Below are 27,519 nucleotides of genomic sequence, written 5' to 3' on the forward strand. Positions count from 1 at the left end.
GATGGATGCACATGATGTTTTGGAAACAGATGCTTGCCTTGACAATCCAATCAATTTTGCACCTACTAGCCCAAAGCATGATGAGAGCACCTGTGTGCATGAATGGTACTCTTGGAAGTTAACGCTCACACGTAGTAACCTAAAAATTAGTGCACAAATATGAAATAGTTTTATAGAATGGTGGGGTAACTTGCGAAAATCTCGCAAGCAGAAATGACTGCGTGAAACATCAGGCACCACTCTTTCTCCTCATGTCACTGCCACTGGTAAATTCTTTTTTCATGTGAATTTCCTCCTGCACAATACCGGTATGTAATTTGGAACAAAGGGTCACAAGCGATGGCCCCGTTCAGTGTACATGAATACCAATGACCCTACAGCACAGCACTGAAAAGGTACTGCGGTGTTGTAAAAAAAAAGTCATTCAGTCTGCCAGCACAATTCTCGGGGAACAGCGCTTCGCTCCTCGGAGCTCGGGCATTTTCACCCACTTGGGAGACCACATGTATTTTTCCGCTGGGAACTGCAGGATGGAATGATTAAATATTATGCAAATTATGACCTGAGCAAGAAGCTCATTCTAGGAGGAGCATTCAGGCTCAACAGTTAATTTTTAACAGCGATATTTATCAGAGAAAGATTCTGGAGGGGGAAAAGTCTCGAAGCAATGAAACAAAATATTTTTATGCAATGAACATCTGATGTAAGAAATTTACTTGTAGAAATCCTCCATGCTCAAATGTACAGACCTTTGTGTCAGGTTCCCTTATCAGACAACAATGACAGTGTGCAATTACATGCAGACTGTAAATTTTTATGTTATTTAAAAACAAAATTACACAAAGTAGCACATATGAATGGGCAAACACTACAGATGGCATGTTTATTTCTGATGACTTTGATTCTATTCTGAGGGAAGGAGACAAAAAACGAATAAAATCTGTAACAGCTTCAGTTCTATCCAGGAATCAATTAATTTATTAAAGGTATTAAGCACACATAGAAATTGGGAAAAATCTAGTTCAAGATCAAGTTTAGCAGTGATGTTTTCTACCTGTGTCCGAACACGCGCACATCAATTCTGCAACTATGAACAATGTGTGTTAAAAACACACAGCCCAAACAGCGATCTACCAACATAAAAATTATACCCCTTAATTAATGTTATGTACAGGATCTGAGAATGGTGCAACTGTAATCAGTAACACAAGCACACCCCTCCAGAGCAGAAATGGAACCTCCCTTGAAGAACCCTGCATGCCTCCAGTTGACCTTGGGGTCTTGCTGCATGGAACAAAGCATTTCAGGCACGGGTCAGGGCCTCTGGCGTCAAAATTAGGGTGAAGAGATGACCCTTGCCAAACCAGACAAGGACTCCTCATTTGGAATATTTTCCCCCTCTGGTTGCTTTTCAATTCACCACAGACCAGGAAGGTACATGTACAACTGTACCTCCACTGTACCTAGAACTGTACAGGTTGCCTAGGCAAGCTTTTTTATCATTCACTATGCAGTACACTATTGGCCTGAAATGTAATGTTCAAGGCTACAACATACATTTTTTGTACATGTACATGTGTAGTACAGCATCCAATGCAGACATGTAATAAACGGGTGTCTACAACCTGATGCCAATGACAAACAGAGAACAGCCAAAACATACAGCTAGAAGTGGCAGATGTTTCGGTGTTTGTACTTATCATCTTGAACCACACAAACTGAATAAAAGTACTCGCGTTTACAAAATATTAAGACAAAGTATTTCAGGCTCCATCGTCAAATCAGTTTGTACGGGGGAAAAATCGGAAGTGATGTTGTGTTGTGAATAAACAAACCACAAAATACATCAATAGAAAAAGAAATTCAAGCAACAAACACCAGGAACAGGAATATTGAAGTCTCCTCCAGATTCAACTTGAGGGTGGAGGTGATTTGAAAGCAAACATGTTGAGCTGCCAATTTACATTAGAAAACAGGCTACACTTTAATTATATGTATGCCAAAGTTTAAACGTTTGGCAGAAAAACTTCAGATTACATGCCAGCTGCTTTGTAACAGCAGGGACACATAGGGGCCCACCCGGCACATTGTACATCAAGACAGATGTACATGTACATGTAGTTCACAGAGGCAAAATCTACGTCTCAACAGCAATGTGGAAATCAAACCTCATGTTGCCCATAATTCAAATTCTCCCACTTTAAAAGACAGGAGGAAAAAAAAGGGAACCGAGTACAAGAGACCTACTGTGCCTGAGACTGCATGAAGCGCGGCAAACATTTCTTATGAAACAAACACTACTGAGACAACAACATGCATGCGCATTGCACACAGTCCTCTGTAAATAGAGGATAAAGCACCTTGCTCAGGAGTTTCCATGTATGGTCATTTTCAATGTCTGTTATAAAATTAGCCGTAAAGTGCACACACCTACATTGTACACATACATGTACATTGTGCACAGTACTGAACATGTAGATGGTCATGTTGATTACAACTAGACTAAATGGAGAGTACAGAGGTAGAAATCATGCTAAGTGCAACACAAAGCATACATGTACATGTACTTCAATGGCTGATGGCCTCCATCAGCCTGAACTATTAATTATGCTGAGAAGACTAGTTTAGTATTCTTATGAGTCAACAAAAAAAGTGGGCAAATAGCTAATGAAGACAACACTAGCATTATGCACTGCTGAAATGCCAATGGCATTTGGCACACAGAGCGCCGACCTGTGAACTTTCCTCTTAGACTAAAATATATTTCCGCCAATCAGATTCCTACTCTTTAAAAAGTCACCACTGAGATGGCAAATCGAATGTATGTACGTCAAATTTTACCGGCTGAAAAATAAATAGCAGTAAAGCCACAAGATGGGGCTCATTCCCATCTGCTTGCGTTGGCAGACACACAACAAAAGCTCTGGCTGTTGGTAGATGCTTGTTTGAATGAAGGTGGCTTAAGATTGCTGGCCAACTGGCATTTACCACTGAATTCAGAGTCAAACCTGAAGCTACAATGTACAATACCTATGCCTTACAAAACGGAATCCCTAAATAGGTTACCTGTTTATGGACTTATTGACCTGAATGACACAAAATCTGCATTCTGACAAATGTGATGAAAATGTCACAGCAGTGACTTGAGTTACATGTAACTGCATCAAAAAAATGTTTCATTGTCAGTAACAGTTGTGGAGTGAGGGTGGGGGAGTTAGTTAAGGGTAGATCCCCCCTCAAACTGGCTGTCTCAAACTGGTTTTACCATGCATGTAAAAAGACATCAATGCTCAAAACGCCTGCAACGATGTACTGATTTAGCCATAGAGAGCTTTGTGGTCTGTGCACAGCACTTCTCACTGTGCATGGTCAATGAAAAACCATAAATGGCACTTTTCTCCCCGCCCTACATTCAGAAATGTTATTTCAATAATTCGGTGTAAAACTGTTGAAATGTGAGCAAGACACCAAATGGGAATATCTGTAAACAAATGATCAGTAGTACGGAGGTATTACAGAAAGTATGCAAAGGAAAAGCCGGTTATGCTGTCCAAACAATATCAGTCGTATTGTGTCTAATTTTTAAGTCTTAAGTACTGCAGATGATTTCTGAAACTCAAAGACCTCAAATGATGGACCAACAAGAAGAAACCATGAGGTATCCATTCTATTTGATTACTACTTCTTCAATCTGAATCCAGCATAAACACACAAGTAATACATTTGTAAGCAAGCCCTGGTCGGTCTGCTGGCACCGCTCTACCTGGGTCTACTTGAAATGGGGACACCTCTGTTGATGTCAACATGGGCAGGTACGACAATGGTATGGAAAGGATGCTGTGGGCTCCTGGTACTAAGGAGAGAGGGTGCCTTTCACCAAACTCAAAAACACTGGCTGATGTTAGCACTTTGCTGGTTGGCACATACTGTCCCCTTTCACTGAACGAATAATGCATACCAGTCCCATGCACGTTGTACACAGCCCTGAATACCACAAACTATCTGCCTTGAGTAGAAGCACCCCGTCAATGGTTGAAACAAGCTGCGTCAGTCGGTAGTGCTCATTTTGCTGGTAGCAACGCATCCATAATGTGTGTATTTTATAATCGTTTGTGAACCAGCGAAGTGTACTGTAGTTCCGACCAAAGGAGCTGCCCTTACTAGGAAAATTGCGCCTCTCTTGGTACAGCTTGGGGCTTATCACCTGACTGCTTGAGAGTTCAAGCCAACCCAATTTCCACGTGCAGACAATAGTCTTCAACAAGGACCACAAATATGAAGCACTTTTGTGGCAAAAAACATAAGCAAAGCAGGTATACATGTATATGTAAATGAAAGAGGTGGTAACAACACTTCAACAAGATGAAATCCACATCCAGAAAATAGAGGAGGATACTCTCGGTAATTATGAATCTTATGGATCTAGTTCCTACCACCAATTCTGGGGTGTGTCAAACAGAATTTTATAACACTCTGTGGGAGAAATGACATTGAAATTAGAATGTAAACTGTTAGAGCTAATAGTGCATGTGCACACGTAAGTTGGTTTGAGTGACAGATTTATAGAAATAAGCAATTCAAACAAAAGCCTATAAAAGTTCCGAAGCTGTAAATCGAAAAGCTTACCAGATTTTACAAAGCACCTTTAGGCCCCATTGTGAGCCATTCATTAACAACTGATGGTGCTACCCTCATTATCACTTTATGACGGTAGCTGTCACTGACCCCCCAAAATAAAACTTTATCAGAAAATGAAATTCAAGATCATGGGCCCTTCTTTCTGTGGGTGCCTACGCTGGAACTCACAATTACTTCACAGAAAGAGAAGTAACTACACACCCACAACTCCCAGAATTACTCCAGATTCCAGTGAAGTAGCAGTACGTGGGCAGTCCTGTATACAGGAAATGTATTAAAAACTACCACAGGAAAGTGGCATTTCCTTGATGGGCTCTCAACTGGTGAAAATTTTCAGAGGTGATTTGAACTAGATGGCTTAAGTGTTCCCTTTCCACAACAAAAGTCAGATAAACTTACATGCTATGTGTCGAAGTCCAACAGCCTGAGGCTTACCCAGTTTAGCAAAAACAAGCTACAGGTACTACTACCAAACTCAGTCCATTCTTTTTTGAGTGACAAAAGTTTAGCATGCAACAATAATATACATAAAAGCAATACATTATTTGCTCCATTTGTGTGAGTTTGCACCCCGTAAAACAATGTTTGCAGATGCATGGACGATAAGGCAAAAATGCCCAGATTTCGATGAGAAACTCTCAAACCTACGCTGTGCGCAGCATGCAGAGTCATTGCTGAATTAAAACTTGGAGAGCTTGTCAGGCTTTCGCTGATGGCACGGCACGACTGCGAACTTCGATTTTTTTTTTTGGTGACCGTGCATGATCACAATGGCCGCCCATGCATCCACACACATCTAGATCTGTCCTCCGCTGATGCCAAGGTCGTAGGAAATCTCAAGACAGAATCAGGAAGCATTGGTTTCCTCAATCACCCCCACATTGGGCAAGGTTCTATAAAAACTTGCAGGCCCGCCACAGTGGATCACTTCAGTAAGACCACAGAGAGAAACCTAGAATCAGTATGAGTCAGTTCAGGAGGCCCCCTGTGTGCTGCATTGGGGTTTGATGTCTGCAGCCTACGTGTGATGTGTGGAACCGCATGACCACAATTTCCCACATGTATGCAATTCCAAAACTATATAGGACCTATTTTCCAACTTCCATGGATGAAAAGCATCCTACACATGTAACATTCTACCATTTGGGGCTACGTGTACATGTACATTGTATATGCATACAAGTGGTTAAACAAAGCAACAGCTGACTCAGTAAAAGGTGAAATACGGCAGCTTTCTTCCTTCTATCTTTGGCTTTCTTTTACTTTCTTTTCCCGTTGGCTTTATTACTCATTGCTGACTACCAACTTGATTGCTCATCACTGAAATGTTTTACTCCACCTCTTTAATTCCTCAGAATCAGCTCCCCCACCAACCTTGTCCTCTAATGACAAACACAGGAACCATTTGGTTTCCCTGGTTCATATAATTATGGCACTATTTGTTTAGTTTGCCAGACCTTTCACAATTGGACTACTTGCAAGATGGCAGTTTTCGAGTCAGCAGTGACAACTCTGGGGATATCAAGTGCAATATCATTGCCTGTAGAATAAAGCATGTTAAAAAAAAGGAAAATAGCTTCATACTTTATAACAAATTACTACTTAAGGGTTGATGGCTGGAGTGATAGGCAAATAAGTCTCTGTAAATCCATATCTATGTCAAATTCATGAAGGAGTTAAATCTCTGGTTAAAATATGATAGAGTTGGCATCTGCAACACACTTTCAGATGTCTTTATTCATAACTTTAACCTCCCCAGAAAATTCAGCACCCTCCTAGAGATCTGAAAGCTAGTTGAGCCCTAATCTTTCCAAATCCACTTGGAGAATGTTGAGGATTGTGTAGGATTATTAAAGGCAAATGAAAGCCTCCACTGTTACTTTACAAGGTGGGTTGATGTCCTGTGCAAGTTAAAACTTGAATGTTTGGGAAGATTTGAGATGGTTCATGGCTAAACGGCAAGGGAGTCAGAGTTAAGAAAGGCTAAGCCTTGTAAATGTCTCTGCTGGTAAGAATTATGTCCTGTCAAACAAGATTCTATGTAGTTAACCTGCAATTCTGTAAAAGCCTGACTGTATAATGCTGTGAAGTAGTCAGCTTCTGTGACAGCTTCCTCCTTTCATGGCATGCTATCCCAACCATTTGCCTGATAACCCAACCCACCCTGGCAGCATCCAAACAATGACAATGCCAAAGTCGACAACATTTCAGTGGGAGTTAGACGTTTCAATGACGTGCATGGCTTGGCCGTTTCTGTGCAGCTCTTTCACTCCCAGGACAAAGAGCCATTCCAGGGATGATTGTTCATTTTGGTAATGTACATGTAATATTTACAGTTGTACATGTGTACACTGTACATACATGTACATACCTGTTCACGTACCATACAGAGTAATGGGTGAGGTAACAAATTATGCGGATGAAATCACATTCACAGAGTTATCAGATAAGTAAACACTGTTCACGATGACAACATACATTGGAATGTCCTGTAGTATGCACATGGAGGATGGTTTTTCCTTCATTGTCATATATTCTTTCAGCCATTCCGTGCAAAAGTGCACCCTCACTGTTGAGCAATGGAGAGGTCAGAGTGAAACTGACAGGTAACTGGCTTCACGGGCATCATGGGCCCTCTGGCACCAATTGCAGCTTTGGAAAATGACTGTGCCCTGTACATAGTGCCAGACAGGCACATCAATAAGCAGGTGCATGCACGGTGTCACCCACCACACAGGAGACTGCTGCTTGGTAAAACCCAGTTCCCTTCTTGCCCACACATGGAGCCAATCTACATTTTGTACACCTGTACTTGTCACTGACAACAACATTTGAAGCCAAGTGCGACTACCGGTACATACGACTAGGCTTTGCTAGCCCAACATTTGGAGTTTATTTCTGGTTCATTTCAATCTCCAAAAATGGAATAATACTTAGTTTTTTTAAATGAACAAAAGAATGAAGCAAACAAATTTCATTTTATACCCCCCCTCCCAAATGGGTTGACAATTTGACACACCCGACCTTTGGTGGTTGCAGTTTAATTTCACCCTTACTTGAATTAAAAATAAGCAACTTATCAGTTTAAAACTCTGCAGAGGAGGCTGGTTAAGTTGCAAGGCATATACTGCACATGTGAACAAAGATGTTTCAAATTTAAGGGAGTTCCACTTCAGTTACATAAGAAAGAGTGTCCAATACCAGACAAAGAATTGTAATACATGTGATGGGGCTTAGAATTTTCAAACCTTGCAGACAAGTCAAGACAAATCGCTGGCCATTACATGTTCTATTTCATTTCAAAATACTTTCATGAGTCACTTTGAAAGCAGTGGGTCAAGTGTTACCCACATCAATTTTCTTCAGTATGGCAAACAGTTTGTGAGAGTGATGCCAACATCAGACACTGGTGACAAATTACACTTTCCTATAAAACAGGACATAAGTGTATAATGTACACTGTATACGTGTAGATATTTGTTATCAGGTTATGGGGATGACACACACACTGAAACATAGTTACATGTATGAGGGCAAAAAACATTACGAGGACAACTTTTGTCCCTAAAAATGATACCAACTTTCCTAACAACAGACACTGTAACTGAAATGGGGAAGGCCTACTCCCTTCTACTCCTCTGTTACAAACCCTAGCTAGGAAGCGAAGTTACTTGGCCTTTTTATGGTTTAAACTGGACTTGATTATGCAGGTACACAGCTCACAGTGCTACTGACCAGCATAAAGAATCCATGGATTATCCAGGCCATTTACACAGAGTGGCTAAACAAGGAAAGTATATTTCTGAAGGGAATTAGGTTTTTTAATGACTTCTGAATCATTACACACGTGTATGTACTGGTAGGGTGTTGGAAGTTTGTCCACCTCATGGAAAATGCAAACAACGGTTTGTTATATAAGATGTACAGTACATGTACGCCCCTCTCAGTAGTTATAACACATTCGGTTAAACTGATCAAGGTCAAATTTATCAGTTCTTACGCAGTGCATGGGCAGCAGTGTCAAGAGCATTTTCACTGAACGGGAGAGAAAAATAAAAGCCTTTCTCACACTGCAGTGACTACAGGACATACATGCAAAACACATTCACTGCGCACTCAAGCCAGTGACTGGGTTGTTTGAAATGTGAAGTACGCCTACATACACATTTTTAATACTTCAGCCTGAGACTGAATTTGGTGCCTGTACACTGGCTAACCCACTGGCCTTGCCCTCGCACCAGCTGGGAATCTTGATAGGTTTTCATTTTTCTACTCCAAAACAAATGCTGCAATAAAGCTCTTTTCTTGGGTGCTGGGGGGAGGGTTGGATACGAAGCAGCATTACACTGGCATAAGACCAACAATGGAATGGGGCCAATTCTGAGGTATTTTCAAATTAGTGTCTTTCATACCCTCTCCTCCTTTTGTCTGTTCATTTTCCATTTTCTTTTCTCCTTTTAAAATGTTTCCCCCCCTTTTTTTCCCAGGGTGGGGTAAGCATCCCCTGCCCCCTACCGCGACATCCATGTTCTCACCGTACCACAAAATCAGCAAAATACTGCAGATTATCCGTGACGTGAGCACTCCATCAAGAATTGGTTGAGGTATATAGTGTCGATCAGTGCCTATTCACTGTGACGAGAAATACATGTATATTGCATACATTTGTAAATACATTCCCACACCATATCCTGTTGAAGTGTAACTGTAATACATTTGTAATACATTTACATCCTGTTTGCATTACATGTACATGTAGGCTATAAAAATGTACAATGTATGTGCACATTCAACAGAATGATTTCAGCCTCAAGAGTATTGCACACAATATGTGCCTTTGTTTCCTATTTGTACATGTACATGTCATTTCTAAATGCAGTATGCCCATATTTTTGGCTTAAAGACCACTGGAAAATTCTGAAAGAACCACCGAAGTTGACTGAACACTTTGGAAAGGTGTTATCGACTCCTGAGAGCCACTTTAAATTTGTGATATACCTCACACATGGTCTACCAAGGAATATTTAGAATGTCAGGACCATCATTCCTCACGAAATTAAACTTTCAAATCCAAAATACGATTTCCTACATCCTTCACACCCCTTCCATCATGCAGGTCACCACCCTCCTGCAACAATAATATCACAGCAGACGGTGGCTGTTAGATATCAGTAAAACCTCAACGTACCAGGACAGCTACGACACTCAGCTTGCTATCACTGGAGCTGGGGACGTGTTGCTTGAAAGGATCAGGACAACACAGATACAAAGTACAAACGTTATACTCTTCTCAAGAGTGATGCCATTATGACTGCCTGTAATCATTAACCTGACAGGAAAGGGAGGGGGGAGACCCATCACAAGACCTCCTCAGTCGAGACAACAGGTTGTAGAGATCATTTAGGATAATCTTCCGCTCTGCCGGCTTCAGTAAAACCTACACTGTACAGCAGGTTGACGAAGATCACCTTTGATAATGTGCATGGTGCACTTGGTACACTCATGCTGGAGCAGCAATTTGGTGTTAAATGAAACTGGTGATTCTTCAACTCAGATTATCTGTCCATGAAACTGTAGATTCTTCCATTCCCACTTAAAACCCTATAAATATAATTTGAAATTCCACCTTACGCTACGAAACAAAACACCCGCCTTATTTTGATCAAATACTTCTGTAACCTCGCAAAAAATCCAAACTTGCATTTCAACAAAACTTCAAAATATCCAACAGCACAGGCTTTCAGAATGTCTCTTTTTTCCACGTTTTCTTTTTCAAATTTTCAGTGAGCACTAAAAGCTCTGGACTTTTCTCCACAGCAGAGAAATATCTACCAAAGTTTGTTGCACTAAGAGTGGAAAACCTTGCAGACAATAAAACAAATGATAAAAAAGTACATGTATGCAGTAAAGTTTGAGTGGCAATACAAAATAACATAAAGCAGGGACAAACATGGGAGTTCATTAGACTGAAGCATCAATGCCTACAAGTGCATCAGGAGGCATCCTGTTCATTTTTGTTTCTTGCTGGGCCACATTCAATTTGTGACAGTCCACTATTCGTCAATTTTTAGCTGGTCCCCAGGATGTATGTTGAACACTGATTACCAGGCAGAATCGACCAGTTGTTGATAATTGGTTGCTGATCCGGCTTGGCCCATACATGCCTTGGACACACCATGTACGGATACTGTGTAACGTCAACTAGATACCAATACACATTTGGGCTCAAACGTGACGATGTGGCTGGCTACCCGTGACTGTTCAAGACAATCTTGTTCAATTTCCCTTTTAGGATCATGTTGAGCCAAAAGAGCTGCTCAACAATTATTCAAGAGTAGAAACTTCTTCCTGGGTGTACCAAAACTGATAAACAGGAAAGTAATGAGGAGTTCAAGAGAAAAGGAAACTCAAGACCAACACGACTTTTACCAATTTATGATGGCATACCGGTGCGTGACAAGTTAAAAAACAAAGAAAAAATCTGCAGATCCAGAGAAAATTTGCCCACCTCTGACGTGCATTGGAAAAACTCTAAGCAGCTTAATGGAGTCATACAAAAATTTTGGAAATGTAATTGTTTAAAAATGTGCACTTTTCAATTAAACTAAAAATAGGTGCCTAAAGGCAAAAATCATGCCCTGTGCCCTGTAATTTAACATCCAAATACATGTACAGATTACAAAGAAAAGGGAAAATAAATTTCCTGGCAATTATCAAAAACAGAACAAAAAAATTATTCTGCCTCTTCCCTATGTTAGCTTCCTCCAACCAGGCATGACGATTGGAGACAGAATAGGCAACACAAGGTTTCCTATATCAGTTACCATGGCAATACTAACCTCATCTTTGCACTGTGGACTCACCACCTGATATGTACCCCCCCCTCTTCTGAATGGCTCTAACGGCACAGACTGCACGCCAGATGGGAAACATGCTTAATGCAGACCCTAAGCAACTGGTGTCCGGGTCCGAAGCTAGACCATGCAGACAACTGAATACGCCGAATTGATTACATGTACAAAGCCATCTTAAGGGTTTTTTTCAATGAGCCCTCTGAAATGTATTAATCACTGACCGTAATAATTTAACTTGGAACAATACTGCATGATGTTTGTGTAATAACTGTATACTACAGCCCAGTTTTTTTGTGGGTAAACTCATGTACCACAGAATGTAGGGAATTTCTATTATGTGTACTTTAATGAGTTTTGAAATGATGACATCATTGACATGGTAATGCAAGGGCCCTGTTGGTGTGCGCACATCAAATGAGTTTTGATACGTGCTTGTAAAAAGGACATCATCTTAGCAAAGCACCCTCTATCATCTACGCAACTACTTATGACTAACAAAAAGCCACACCACAGGAAACTCTGCAAATTCGAACCGTTTTAACTTTCTAACATGAGTATGTTAGAACATCACATTTTGAGCATGGTTTCAAATGGCAAATTAGCGGTAAAAGACTATTTTCCACGTTCTGTGAATTCTGCAATAATGCATGCAGGCAACGACATTTAAAGAAACAGATCGTCATTCACCCATTAAAATATCACCTCGTCAAATCAAATATCTTTTTATATATTTACTTTTGCTCCAGCTCAATTGTAATCCTGTTGATCCATGTAAAAAGGTAGCAGTGGGTTTACAGTAATAAATACACAAATATCGGATAACTCAGCATGCATCAGGTACTTGTCAACATTGGCGTTGTTTTGTGATAATTTATAACCAACTATCATCCCGTGGTCTTTTGGTGCTTTTTTTTTTTGGTTTGCACATCATAAACAACTGTTATTTCAATTCCAAGGTTCAAATCCTTTAAACACAGAGGTGCAAAGTCGAGTCCCCTGGGCCGCATGTGTACACGTAGTGTAACATTAGCATTTTCCTCCTTTTCCAACAGTTTTTGAACCGATCTGCCAACACTGTGGAGCAAAGACTAAAGACTTCCAGGACGTCTCCAAGAGCAAAACCAAGACTACCTTTCATCAAGCCAAGTGTAATAACACAAGTTCAATGTCATGCATGTATAGCATGTACAGTTTCTCTGAATTGTTCTGAATTGTTCTCTTAAAAACCAATGACCTACACGTGAAATGTCTCTCAATGTCACTGGGATATCTTGCCAGTTTTTAAGAATTCTATTCCTGGTATACATGTACTTCCTGTTCTCAATTAAAGTCAACTGTGGAATAAAAGAGGCAATGCAAAAAGAAACAAATTGTTAGATTTAAGCTACATGTAGCGGTATGTGTGTGAGTTTCGCATGAACTCATCGGCAGAGCCTGTGCGCACATAATGCTGTATGTGTCGTATTCTTGAACAAAATCCTTGGCAATTTATCATATATTGACTTCTTTTGACTCTCAGACTATCACACCTAGACATGTAGGGGTGTGTATAATATACATACGCATGAGTAACTTCTCTAATGTGAACACTGAAGAAACACCAGTGTTACACTTCCACCCAATCCACACAACTAACAGCCCACACTGTGAAAACATACATCACAATCCCACGCATGACGGCACCAGACCATTCCCCAATGCTTTTGTCCATTGTGCACAACATGCGTACATACCGGTACATGTACATGTGTACGTGTAAGCCCACAACTCCTTTGTGGGCAATCTGTCCCTGAAAGGCAGCCCTTCAGCCTGTGCATGCTGGATGCTCGCACTTCATAGAGGTCCTTGAATCAGTCAGTGCATTCAAACGTTCTACTGAGGTCAAGTCTTGGTTCCCGTCTTCAGTTCACAAACTGGTGTTCAAACTACTGATTCCCTAGATGGGTTGTCTTTTTCCGTGCATATTTATGCCACTGTACATGTTTGTCTTGCGTTTCTAACACCACGTCAAATTATACCACAGGAGATGACTGCAAAGTCTCATTAGGGCCTTGTACTAAGCAATCTAACTCTTTAGTTTTCTAAATTCTTAGAGGATGATATTTTATGCCTTCTTGCAAACAAATCCTGAGCCTTGCAGCAATAAAATGTAAATTCTTGGGTCTTTTTCCAACATATAACTTTTCAAATTTGGAGAGAACCCAAGGTTTTCAAAGTTTAAATTTGAGCACCCATTGCCTCTTTGATGTGCAATATCTTGTTAGTACCTATCGTGCGATATACTTGACCACATTTCATTTTTGTATCAACAAAAATTGGGTTAAATTTGCCTGTATTTCAGTGTTCTGCCTGCCCCCCACAAAAATAACAGGGTAAAGGATAAACTACCGGTATGAATCTGAACTTGATCTATTTCAAATTTCTAATCGACGGTAGGTCTTCCTTCTGTTTGTATGAGCAGGCAATGTTTGGAGAAAATCACCCTGGGTCAGAACAGGGAGGGCCTCAAAAACATCTGCTGCATAACTTTTGAAGAGGGTTATCCGTGTACTTCCACTTAGAATTTAGCAGGTGGTATTTAGTGTGGTCATAGCCACATGTATGGGTACGCAACATTTTTGAACTCTTCATGAAATATTCTTTTGCTAAGCCTAATACGGACGATCAGCCACTGTTACACAAGAAACATGGCTGTGACTTAGGAAGAGTGAGCTCTACTGGAAGAAGGGGTATCGGTAAAATGGGATCAGTTGACTCTGGTTTGGGCAGAACACTGAAACCGATTAGTTGTTAGGATGATGAATATTCAGACATACCTCTGAGGGTGAATGGGGTATCATACCAGACTTTAAAAGCTTTGAACCGGGCTGTTTCTGGAATGGAATGAAAAATCACGTGTACGGGGGGGAAAAAATCACTAGTGGCCACAATTCAGCATGTTGTGCCCTTCAGCTTTTGTGTCTACTACACCAGGCATAAAGTACAAACAGGTATGAATGTACTCAACTGAGATGTACGCTGCATTTGCCTGTATAATTTGAACCGCAATGGTAACCATCCCTGTGATACTAATTTTCTCTGGAAAACACACCTGAACTCCAGACAAGAAGTTTTGCACGAAGACTTGCTTCTGTTGATTTATTCCAACTTCAATTTTTTTTCCATCACCTCGAAAACTACGACTTGAAAACACTTCTGGAGACAGGGTCCTGCTTGAAATCTTGTGAAAACATGTTCGCATACATGCAAGGGCAGCAAACTCCCTATCCACTCAAAAGGTTTCCAAACTGTCCAAAGAGATGACCTACATGTACAATATGCATTAGTTTCCTAAAGTACAGAGACTATCATACATACATGTACATGTATTCTATCCTAGTCCAACTACAGATTTTGTTCCTCTCCTTTTAGCACTGTTCTTGAGTAAGACCAAAGAACAGGGGACCCTGACTGGGAAATATGGTCCCTATTCGAAGTTCTGATGGACAATCAAACAAGAAGACAAGTGTTTTCTGCACAACACATTCTTGTTACAAGTACATGTTGTACGTTGTTCCTTACTGAAGTGATTTTCGTGTCTCAAGGTAGCCTAATACTGTATCATCTCAATGGGGCATCTCTGTGCAAGAATCTAAACAAAGGTTGGATGCATCGGCATCAGAGATGCAGCCCGAACAGAAAATGCCCCTACCTTTACCGAAATTCTTTCCAAAGACCCCCCAAAAACCCTGACTTAATATGTACTGACTTTTTTTCAGCTATAAGTTGGAGAAGTTGCCAGTGACTATAAAAAGTCAATGAATGTGACAAACCAATACTGCCTTATTCCACAGTCTCACTAGACCTGGTGCGTGTAAATTCTATCCTCTCACCTAAAATGCACCGCAATACAGGTTTCAGCCAGTTTCATCTTGATTCAACCCCTAAAATTTGTTTTAATTAGTGATGGTATGATTTTGCAGGCTGAGGACAGTACAGGGAAGATTTGGTACTGCAGACATCATAATTACAACAGTATTGTGTGACCCAAAAGGTTAGGAATAGAAAATCTAATGTAAGAAAACAGAGCATCAGCTTAAATCATGTGGATTACATTAGCAAACTTCGATGCGGCCCTGATTCATGTTAGTACTAATACATGCAATTATGGTGAACTTATTCCACAGCCAAAGTCTCGTTACTTTAGAGTACAAAATGTAGATGGCTTTCTAAATAAGAGGAAGCAACTCTTTGAAACTATGTCCCAGGGTGAATTTCGCTGCATATCCATCAATTATAACTCAAGTAAGATGATTACAAAACAGGCTGTAAAGGGCAAGCATTAAGCAACTTGATAACAAACAGGGCCAAGTATGAGGAAGCTCAATTTTTACAAAAAGCGAGACTTTTGGGTGGGAAGGGGGGCTGCAGAAGTTCCCCCCTCCAAAAAAACCCTGAAAGTGTTCAAACTCAATCCATCCCTGTGGTTAAACAGATGACCACTACCTGCACATGTGCATATGCGCATTCGCATCGTAACATGATGAACAAACTGCAAAGAGACCCATAACTTTATGCACTGGTCACTTTAAGGTGGTGCCTGAATGACGACTGCCACACAGACCCAGTGGAAGAACCCACTTCATTTCAACGGAATTATTGGACAGTAGGAGGCAACTGGAGAATGATAAAGAAGACCGGTACTCACATAGTCGTGGAAAGCCTTCGCCTCGCTTGAATGTTCGCATGTTTCCCTCCTCTCCGGTGCTGCACAATACAAATCCCAAAAGACACTGCAAGGACAAATAGAACCATCCAAAGTAAGAATGATACCGAGCCTATCATTACAGAAAATTTACATTACTGTAGAAAAATCAAAAACAGGTGAATTTTTGGTAAACATACTCCTAAAATTGTGCAGTGAACTTCATCTCCTGGTACATGTATAAGCAATTCATTCCATGAGTTCACTTTTCCATGTAGACAACATTGCTTCTTGAAAGTCAATTTGATCCAAATCTTGTTAAAGAATGGGGAAAAAAGAGTAGACCAGAAACAGCAATGAAATACTCAGCATGGAGTACGTGTACCGGTCGTTGTTGTATAAACCAGGAAAGGAGAAAACATGTTCCTTTTTCAGTCAAAAGTAAGCTAAGACCAGCACATTCACTCAAACTCACACACAATCACCAAGAATTGGCAGAGTAGAAAAGAGGTCAAGGTTTTGCTTTACCTACTACATTTTAAACGCCAAGGGAGGGGGGACTGGTGTAGTAGATAGACAGCACACTGCCCACATGTGAAGCTCACAAACTAGCAGGGGTTCCATTTGTGATCTTTGAATGTACTGTTCTGCCTCTAGATTGGACATCTTTTATTGCGTGGTGAATGTACATGTAGCATGTCCCAAGTGTCTGACACCAGCATGCAGTTTGAAACCTCATCAATCTCACTTAAATTAGTGTGAAGATAATTGACATACGCAGAAATATCAATTTCAATATTGACACACTTAACAATCACAACTGTCAATATCATTCAAATGTGATAATACACTCTAGGGCAATGCAATTAAATTCAAGCACATTCTGCATTTTGACCTTCATTTGCAGTCGACATAGTAGATGCTTTCTTTACCGCATTTTGATAAACTTTAACGCTAGAGCTTCTGATTTGTGATTCGAACATTCCCTGATGTCCATCACAGGGCTCGAAATTGGGTTAATCATCGCGGGAGCAAGTACTTGCTCCCTTGACGGCTGAATTTGTCAGTTTACAGGTGCAAGTAGCTCCCATAAATTAAAGAAATATGTTCAAGAAAGAAAAAGACTCTGGTCCTTGCCGTTGCTTTGTGTTTAGCAAGGCGATGCTAACAGTCGGGCACCAGGCCTTCATAACGTGCATATGCACACAGACCTAAAAGGGAACCTAACTGCAGCAATCAAGCATTTTCGAAATGAGTGGATTAGGCTGAGACTTTGGTTTTGCTGGTTCCAGCAATTTTTAAGCAGTGTTCAAAATCACATGTTCAAGCTATAACTGGAACCAGCAAAACTGAAGTCTAAGCCGAATCCACTCGTTTGGCTTGAATTTATGCACTAATCTAGGAGGTTGTGGTCGCGGCCAGTTTCCATACAAAATGTGTACATTCCAGCTGTACTGATTCAGACGCAGCCACTGTGCAGACCATTCAGCGAGATTGCGACACTGGCTGCAGGTATGCATGTGTACCTTCATGTGTGTGCATGCATCGCGTGAGAGACTGCGGCGTGCGCTTGGTGACGTCGTAAAAAAATTGTACTGTGTTATGGTTCTGTGAAAAGGCTGATCCGAAGTGAAGTCAAAAAGTATTTTCATGACAAAAGTACAAACAAACGGTAAAAATGTTCAGGTACATGTACATGTATTTTTCATTACAATATGGAATCAAATGGGCGTAAGTACTTGCGCCCGTCTTTATGATTTATGGGTGCATTTCTAAGACAAACGGGTGCCTTTTAGTTACCTGCACCCGTTAATTTTTAGCCCTGTATCAAGGACTATGCAGGATTGCTGGAGGAAGAACCACTGTTTGCATATGACATAATGTCCACCCAAACTTAAAGGATTAAGAATGTGCACAGTAGCGGCAAAATTCAGCAGTTTCTTAGGGAAAAAACTTGGCAGGTTGCAATAAGAATATACCAAAGGCCCCATCAATTATAAGGAATGAAAATAAAAAAGTCTGACACCTTTCCTTTTAAAATTACTGGTCGGATGTCTTTTCAGAATTGTTCATGCAATTTTTCAGATCAACTTTATCTGCAATGTAAAAGCTGAATTAACAGGCTGTAAGACAAAGTACATGCAAATACGTGCACATTGTACAGAGCTGTGATAACGTTATTTATACAGCCTGCAAGACATTTGGGAAAGTTACAGTTTCAGCAAGAGTGCCCCCCCCTCCAAGTTTAAATACAGGACAGGCCTCCCAGTCTCTGCTACTGTGCAACTGTGCTAGAGTAAGTGTAGTGCAGCGGCACCTTTGAGTACCCTCAAAGCATGTGTTTTTCTTAGGGATGTACAAGATTCCTCGCATTCTGCCTCTCCTGGGAGAGCGGGGAAGGAGGATGAGAACTGGATGCCTAGGATAGCTGATCAAGTGACGGGCAGAGACTGGCCACCAGTCCCACCCCATCAACAGTATTCAATTGGTGGTTGGACCATGAAAAACTCTGGGAGTTACAAGTACAAAAACTGTGATAATCAAAATAATGCAGGCAGAAAATAACTGGGGACTTGGTAGTGGTGATTTATTATGCTTAAATCTGACACAGACAGCAGGACTTTCTAGACATCAAGTCTATGCCAAATCCTACAAAATTCTACGTAATTTGCATCCGAACATAAGCTTATGCTTACTGCTTACTATACCGGAGAGAACCCGGATTGTACCAGTTTTTACAGCACACTTTGTACCACTCGGATCCGGTTCAGACTGGTTCACGCATCTACTCTCAGCAAATCATGTGTCAAATTTTACAGCCATATGCATGGTCACAAGTTAACAACAACTGTCACCAGCTAGGTCCTCCTTTGCTCTATAACCTTGAGAATGAACAAACCCTTAAACTGGAATTCTCTACCCAACATCTACATGTACATTAAAACTGCAAAGGAAGAAGAAAGTGTCACACCTTCAATGTCTACAGGTAGAGTCAGGGTGTTCTATCCTACTGCACAATACATGTAATTGGGACAAAATTCTGTACCCGCGGTCACGACCCAATTACCTAACTGCAGCCGAAAATACATGTAGTATGTACAATGTCATAGTACACGTAGGACTAGGAAGCCCAGTAATTCCAAAATGGACCATTGCACTGGTGCAGGGGTTAAATGCAAAATTTACAATACTGACACTTTTGTGCCTCTGAAATTTAACAGCAAAAACAGCAACACGTATCACAAGTAAAGTTCATAAATTCAGGAAGTGATTTCCAAAGAAACAATTTAGCTGAATTTTATCCTGCAAACCCTTACTCGTAGGTCTCTTAATTAATACCAGTAAGTCATCAACTAAGCTACTTATATTGCACGGGCATTTTCCATATTTCATATTTACATGGTCCTATGATATTCAATTCAAGGAATCACATTCAATCAGAACTTGGAGACAAACATATGTATACTTTCATTCACTGATCTGTCCCCAGTGTCTCAGTTCAAGCTCTGCAGCTTTGAAGCAATGTAAACGGATGGGATTTGTAGCCAGTCTATGGCTGAACATATCCGGGGCGTTAGCAACCCTTCCCCTGCATTATGATCCCAAAGCTATCTAAACAGCATTGCTGACACATGCAGGCCAAACAATGTTTTAATTCTTGGGCCAGCCGACAGCCTGCAATACAGGCATTACCAACAGGGACGCATCTCTGCAAGCGACCATTTACAGGCGCGGACAAATTCTCAGCATTTAATATTTCTCTGCCAACGGATCCTCTCAACCCTACAACCAATTTTTGCAGAGCTATTTACCATGGGAGCAACCAAACAATGAGTAACAAAGAGGCTTGGGATCTAAACAGAATAGCTCAGTGCTGCATATTCATTGATTTGAGTGTACATGTATTCCAAAATGGACAATCGAAATGTAAAATTTCTCAAAGCAAATTATAGATTTTAAAAACTTTTACAAAATTACAAGCATCACAAGCCTGTCACCATGACAACAGTTACTGTACACATACATGTACCTGCACAGAAAAACATAGTCACAAAAAGCCTGTACAAATGCCTGCTAATCCTTCAAAGATTAATGATAAGGGGGGGTCGATGGCCTAACAGACTTGCATCCTACCAGCTCATTTGCATACTGTCTCCGATCCAGTGCTGTAAGAGGTCAGGCAGAGCATTCTGACGCTCCGCGACACTCAGTCCAGCAGCGCTGTATTTGTAGGGTTGCTAAAGATGTGGAGCAAGCAGCCGTTTCAGTGAATTTTTAATCAGACATTTCCAAGCAGGGAAATTTTTTATTCCATCCCCAATTCCTGTTATTTCACTCTCGTAGGCATCAAGTGGGTACATTTTCAGGTTGGCATGCTGCCCTACATGTATTTCTGTGTAAACCGTGGAAGACGGGGAAACCAACTGGAAAGTGGTCACTATAAAAACAAATTCTGAATTTTTTCTTAAATTTTGTTGAATAACTTCTCTTTAGCAATTCTCATTATTTCCTGAGAAAACACTACCACTCTAGGAATGAGATTTCAGACACAAAAAGTAATTTCAATTTAATCTCTGATAAGGCTTGCTTCCCTTCCTGCCAAATTGTAATTTTCTAAGTTGTAGATTTGGGCGGCTGGGTGGGTTGATTTCGTAAATTTGCAGCAACAACGCTCTGAACAATCAACCATTCTGGGCATCTGAAGCTATGTTTATTACAGAGCACATCATAATTTCACTGCTCTTCATCCACATGTGGGATGACTACCCAGTACAGCTGGTCCCCTTACTAGGCCAAAAGACCTTGACAATATCAAATGCAGCCAGCCAGTCTACAGTCTGGACAGTAGTCATTTTTTTGCTGGTACACCATAAAATCCTCTTCCATGTATCCAAATACCATGAGGACTGCATGCAATATTAGTATTTGAAGGGGTGCTATGGATTTGAGTGAGAAGAAACACACGTGTCACACACACACACACGTACAGTGGACAGATTTGTAAGCATTCTACATCTCATCTAAAAAAAATAAAACTGTTCATGCTGGCCAATCTACATGTAGGTATGAAAAAATAACACCGTCAAAAACTCACTGCGGAGCCCCTCAGTAATGGTAGATGTATAAGGTTGTTTGAAATGTTAATCTAGTGTTACATTATTCTGAACAGTAGTGGGTACACACCATTAACCCTAATATTCCCCCATCCTTCACCTGTTGGAGGACTGAGGATTTTTAGGGTTAATGTGTACAGGACTATTCCAAGGTTGGTGGTCTTTTACTGCTGGAATTGGTTCCGATACATTCAATATTAGCACACAGCATGAACGGTTTTCAATAATTTTTTTTCAGGAAACCTACCAATATCAAGCTCATGTAACTTTACTGCATGAATTTAACATGACAGTTACATGTACATGTACGTGTTCATTACCTGCAAAAATTCAGATATCTATTTCCTGAAGGCCTAAATAAGAAAAACTGTACAATAGAATACCGAAGTGAATATGTCATGCGCACAATTAGTGTGTAAAAGGCATTAGCGCGAGAACCAGCGCGTGAACCAACACGCGCGCGTACTCCATTCGTCTGCACTGCACTTTCTGGTTCACAGTGACGTTACACTTCAGTACTCTATACCGTTAATTCTCAATGCATGCTGTACAAAATGCATGTACCCCAGTATTTCACATCAGTGCAGTGTTTACAAAATTAAAAACCTTTAAAATCCCACTTAGGAAATAAAAAACAAAACCAGCAGCACTGAAACAGTGACTTGATTTGAAAACAACTCCACTGTCAAAGCACATGCAGAGCAGACCAGAGAAAAGGACCCCATAATGACAGTACCCAGTCTTCATGCATTAAAGCAGTCCGCTATTACCACTGGAAACCAATATACTAATTGGGGCACAAGTACTTTTTTGTCTTTAGATGATACACACACATACCGATATCAGTTTTTGTTTACCACTTTATTTCCAGAAACGAATCATGAAAAATCCCATCACGCATTACGTCATGTTTTGTAATTTGTTTTTTGTTTTTCTAAAATAAACCAATCTCAATCTCAATCTCTTTGATGATCATTTCATTTAAAAGACAACAACCAAAGTGCTCTTCTTTTTTTTTTGAAAACCATTACTCATTCTTAAAGGAACCAGGAAATAGAAATATTTCTATAAACTTTACTAAAAATCCTTGGAATTGCATTTTGGGGTTTCAATTAACCTCATTTTAAATGTTTGTTTTACAATTTTAACCCATATTTTGATGCTTTTTTGGTTTTATGCTAATGCATATTTGTATATTCACGAGCAGAACTATGATGTCATCCAAGGCACTGAATCTCAATGTTGCACTGATTTGTGCACAGAAACTTTGTAGATTTTTTAACCACTGCTATGGCAGATTTTATTTTCTTTGGCAATTTATTGCTGTATAAATATATGGCAATAATCCAGCAAAAAACTTTTCACAGTAATGTTCCCAGATAGCAAATTTGAAAATTTACAATTTGAACATAAAAACATGCAACCTGAACCATGTCTTCCTGGATTTACATCAAAGCAAAAGCGCCCTCACTTGTCCAGAAATGCTTGGTCTATTTTTAATGTTTGAAAAAGCGCACCGTTCAGATCACATAACTCAAAAAAGATGTCAAACAGTCTTCATACATGGAAAAAGTGATTCTAAGAAAAAATTCATTTCTCGGTTCCTTTAAATGAAAAAAAAAACTACTACTGCATCATTTTTTTCTCTTTGAATTTTTGCTTTCAGGAAATGAAATTCCTAACATACATGTAGCATGGAAATCTTGCCCAGAATATTTCTGTAGCTTCCACATATTTCACACCTACTGGATTAAACTATGCATTATCAATGTACATGTACTAGTACATGTACAAAGTGAATACTGTGCATCAGAGACAGAGCATCACTTAAAGTGAAACTGAAAGCACTGTTTACCAAATTCTTTAAGTCTACCCTCTGAACAAACAACCGGGTGTTGCCGCAATGTCTACATGTGTGCTTTGTCTAAACTGTTGTTACTATCAATGCGCAACCCACTGCACGTATACCATTTTACATGTATGCATCCTTGAGTACTGAGCACATGTCCTGTACATACAGCATTTGTACATGTTGCAGGCCTCGGGCATCCTATGGTCTCTACCAACTACAATTCATGAATCAACTGGTAACTCATGAAGCACTGCCAGTGGGCTGGCGTGCATGCCCATACTTTGCAACATGCATGACATGATAAATCCCACACGTTAATAGGTACAGGTACTGTAGGTGAAAACATCGACTTACTGCCCTCTATTGACCACTGGTACAAGTATAAATGTTTCAATAAAATGGTGTAATATTAAGGCTTAAAGTCCAGTTGACCTTTAGTTTGTATGGCAGATTGCTCAAACTAAATTTACTACATAGACAAGTAACTGGGAAAAACGCTAGAAGTCATTACTATGGGGCCATCCTGTGAACACAAGGTGGTACGCACGCGTTGCATTCCTCTCCAACCAACAGGGTGTCATGAGTTGCCACAGTGCGAGCGCATGCTCAAGTTAATACATGTATGTGAGTGTAATGACGTCTCCTCAGATTTGTCTTTACCGACGCCGTTATATCAATTCTGACAAAGCTTCTGTAAGTGTTGCACAGAATGCACTACAGGTGCATGTCTGTCCCATGTGAAGCAACAGTGTCAATGCTTTGTTGACCTTCCTGAATCCTCCAAAATCCTACCGGTACGAGCAGATTTTAACAGAGTCTGGGAGTGTGAGGGTTAATCCGCTGCCTGTGAGAACAAGAGATGGTGTGGTCCAACATAGTGAAGACGATCCTTTGATGGGACCTCATTGCAAGCATGCACAGCTTCATGCGCACTTGCCGTAGGTCACATTAGGCATTTGTACCCCGTTTATGTTGGAATGTCTCCCTGTGTCTCTGCTTTGCTTGTGGGGGGGTTGCTTCAGGTTGATGTGGATGCCTAAATACAGCTTTTACTGAGATTATCGCATTAATGCTGATGAAAGAATGCCTTTGAGAACATTTCCACAACAAACTCCAACCTGACCCCTTTCTTTTTAATCTAAACTCTTACCTCCACCACCATCTTTTACAGAAAGCTTCTTGAATCTTTCACTATGTAATGTACATGCAGAAAACTGGGATATTAAGCCGTGCGTTGCTCGGCAGACTTAAAACATATCAATATCAAACACCGCGTAGCCAGGAGTTGTATATAAGCCTATTTGCGGCATTCAAAGAATTCTATGAGGGTAATTAGGAGCAAACGTAATTACAAAATGCCCAAATGGCCGACTGTATTCCAAATTTAACTAGCAAATTGAAGTTGGTGATGTCATTGGCACCACATTTCCCAGAATGACATTTTATCAGAAAGGAGGATTTCGCATACTGACAAGACATACATTTTATGCTATGCAGCATATTTGTTTCCTGTTGAGATATCTACAGCATACACACAAAAATGAAAAAAGTGTGGAGTAACATACAACGAATCCAATATATACATATATCTCATCAGCTGGATAAATACATTGGTCTTAGATTATCCTCTACCTTAAAAGGAGAGGGAACACCTGTCTCCACTATTTTATAACTGATATATTTAGCTTAATATCGTAACTATCATTAGGCCACTAGAAATTTAAAGTAACAGACACATGTGAACAACCTGTGGGGTCATTTCCGAATAAAACTTTTTTTAAAAAAAAGTGATAAGGCCCCCCCAAAAGTCTTTCATCTCTGGTCAGCGAGAGCTTCAATTTCAACCATGCACGTCAATCTTTTTTTCCTCTGCAAGGGCTGCAACAACGCCCTCTACTGCCACACTGCCTCAACATTTTTGCGGGCAGCTCGATCTTTTACTCAGGGTGATAGATCCTGACAAGATCGATGTTGAACAATGAAAGCAGACTATGGATATGAAGTTGTTTGTCAGCTTATAATCATAATAAAGCTGGTCTAGTCCAATGACTCAACAAAGTGTGTCTTAAATTGTCTGTACAATCCAATCCTGGAAGAGAGAGAAAAAAAAGCTGCATCGCCGCATCAATTCCAGAACATCAGTCTGACCAGAAACAATTTTTTTTGGCCTTAACTTTCTTGTTACTACATGTGTGGGTAACACAGGGCCTCCACATCTACAATTCAAGGGGAGACCCCAGATTTTTCAGAATGGGTGACACAACTGCATGCCAAGTTAAAATGTGTAACTTGATCAACATAAACATGCGGAACAGATTCCTGAGTTTAGCTTGTAAAATGGTACTGTCAGGCCAACTTTCCAGAAGAGAGATGTTTGGATCCGTTCCATATCCCCATACATCAACTGAATTTCACTGAAAATATGTGTAGAAAAGCACCTACAGGCTTACAGGAAAATTGTTTAAATATTTTTTATCTTTTTTAGCTTTTCCAACAAAAACACCTCAGTATTTTCAGCATTAACATTTTAGGTGTCTAATACAACACTTCAGTAAGTGTCCATGGGGATGCAGACATCTCTAAATTTACAAACCAATGCAGTTGGGAATTATTAACTAAAAGCAACTTCAACTTTATCTTGTAAGTGTACTTACCACCACCATGAATGCAGAAACCCCGGTGGTTCTCCTAACGTTATATTCTTCTCCCACCTAATCTGTGGAGTCAATTTGAAAGAAAAAAAGGGCAAAATTTATACATGGTGGCTCATCCAGCTTTATTTACGTACCCTAGAAGAGGACTTGGAGGAATATTAAAAAAAAAATTAAGGCACAAATGAGGGACTGTTCTGATTAAGCCACTCTGAAAACACAAAACTCTGGTAGTACTGGTTTGTGCTAGTGTTCAGGAAATGCACCCTATGTGACTTGGAAGGGCTTACTTTCTGCACTTGCCTCACACTGATGATAGCCCCGTCCCAGCCAGATTAAATTTGCAAGATAATTTTTGTATAATCTGTAATGTAATCTATAGAATTTTCCGGGAGTCACAAAAAGTTGTGCACTTTGTGGAATATCTGCCTTACATAAAAAATATTAATTTTTTCACCTAATTTATTCCCTCCCAAATATAAATACACATGACTGAGATAAACAACAGATTTTGGAAGTAAAGCGTTGCTTGAATAAGAGGAATAGATGATTTATTGCTATATCTGAGTTACTTTGATTAACCCCCAAAAGCTTTACTAATTTTTGCATAAATATACATACAATATTTTCCAATTTCATTTGGACAAAGAAATACTATACTTTTTAAGATTCCAGGCAGGTGAAATATTCACCTGTTAACCTGATTAACAGATCACTGAAATATTTCCAAGTTTGGCACAATGTGACTATTTTCCACTGTGTTGCCAGCCCAGGTGGCCAATGATTTATTGACACATCAGGAACCACGGCACTGATTGTTTTAACACTTAACATTGTCCAGCAGAGAGTGAGGAGGGTTAATCTGGGTGATCTTCACTCAACACCCCGCCCCAAAGTGGATACTCAGAACAAAGGATTTACACCAGTGGAAAACACTGCCAAGGCTTTGCTGGTTTCATATCGAAGTATTGAAGTTACCTTTCTTGAAAGTACAGAATCACACAGTCCAGCTATACAGGGCACGGCACTTTAGTTAACAGAGACATGGTATAAAGAGCCAGTTTAAATATACCAGTATGAACTGTGAAAAAGGTCTGCTTTGGGAAGGAGAATCCAAAATACATTTAATACATGTACGCCCTCTTTACTGAGCTTGCAGACAGCTGTATAGTGGCTGGTAGCCCAGTTAACTCTCACAGTGTACTGAGCGCTCAGGACTGGGCCTCCTCGTGTGATGTCAATGTCAATGGAGTCTCTCACATACTGAAGGTATTTCCTGATATATCCTCCCAATTGTTCGTGCAACTTTCAGACAACTTGAACAAGTTGATTTCATTCTTTTCCACCTAAATGGGCCTTTTTTCCACTGCCTGCCATGTTTAAATGCGTTTTGGAACTTCGGAATGAACTGTGTAGTTCAAGCATACCTTAAAACAGTTCATTTTTTAATTCAAAACTGCTTGAAATTTCTGACTCGGTGCATTCAGTTAATAAGGGAATAAATATATGTGCTTGGCCGGTACCAACCAAGCACATATTTATTCCTGTTTTAAGTATCTTTTAGTCAGAGAGTCAAAAGAAGTCAATTTACAATTAATTTCCGAGGAATTTGTTATAGAATTTTACTTTTATTTTCTATTTTATGTATATTCCTCATGCAAGTGGTGGGGCAATCTCTGCAAACACAGTCTAAAAAGTTAACATGGTGGGAGCAAAGATGATGTAA

The 27,519-nt window shown here is 40.1% G+C and overlaps 1 protein-coding gene across 16 annotated transcripts in view; it reads right to left on the reverse strand.

Annotated features, from left to right (window-relative positions):
- Positions 1–27,519, reverse strand: part of LOC110984389 (single-stranded DNA-binding protein 3-like) — a 102,956-nt gene that overhangs the window by 73,981 nt on the left and 1,456 nt on the right. For 13 of the 16 annotated variants that reach the window (XM_022244567.2, XM_022244566.2, XM_022244564.2 and 10 more), the window contains exons 3-5: positions 25,797–25,867; positions 16,180–16,264; positions 14,309–14,365 (exon numbers count right to left, since the gene is read on the reverse strand). In XM_022244567.2, the coding sequence (XP_022100259.1) occupies positions 14,309–14,365; positions 16,180–16,264; positions 25,797–25,867 (213 nt within the window). The remainder of the gene's footprint in view (positions 1–14,308; positions 14,366–16,179; positions 16,265–25,796; positions 25,868–27,519) is intronic. The other 3 variants (XM_022244554.2, XM_087143726.1, XM_022244561.2) reach the window with 2 other exon arrangements.

Source organism: Acanthaster planci, linkage group LG12 (assembly GCF_054643075.1).
Source record: "Acanthaster planci isolate LZ-2023a linkage group LG12, COTS_SCS, whole genome shotgun sequence".
Taxonomy (NCBI): Eukaryota; Metazoa; Echinodermata; class Asteroidea; order Valvatida; family Acanthasteridae; genus Acanthaster; species Acanthaster planci.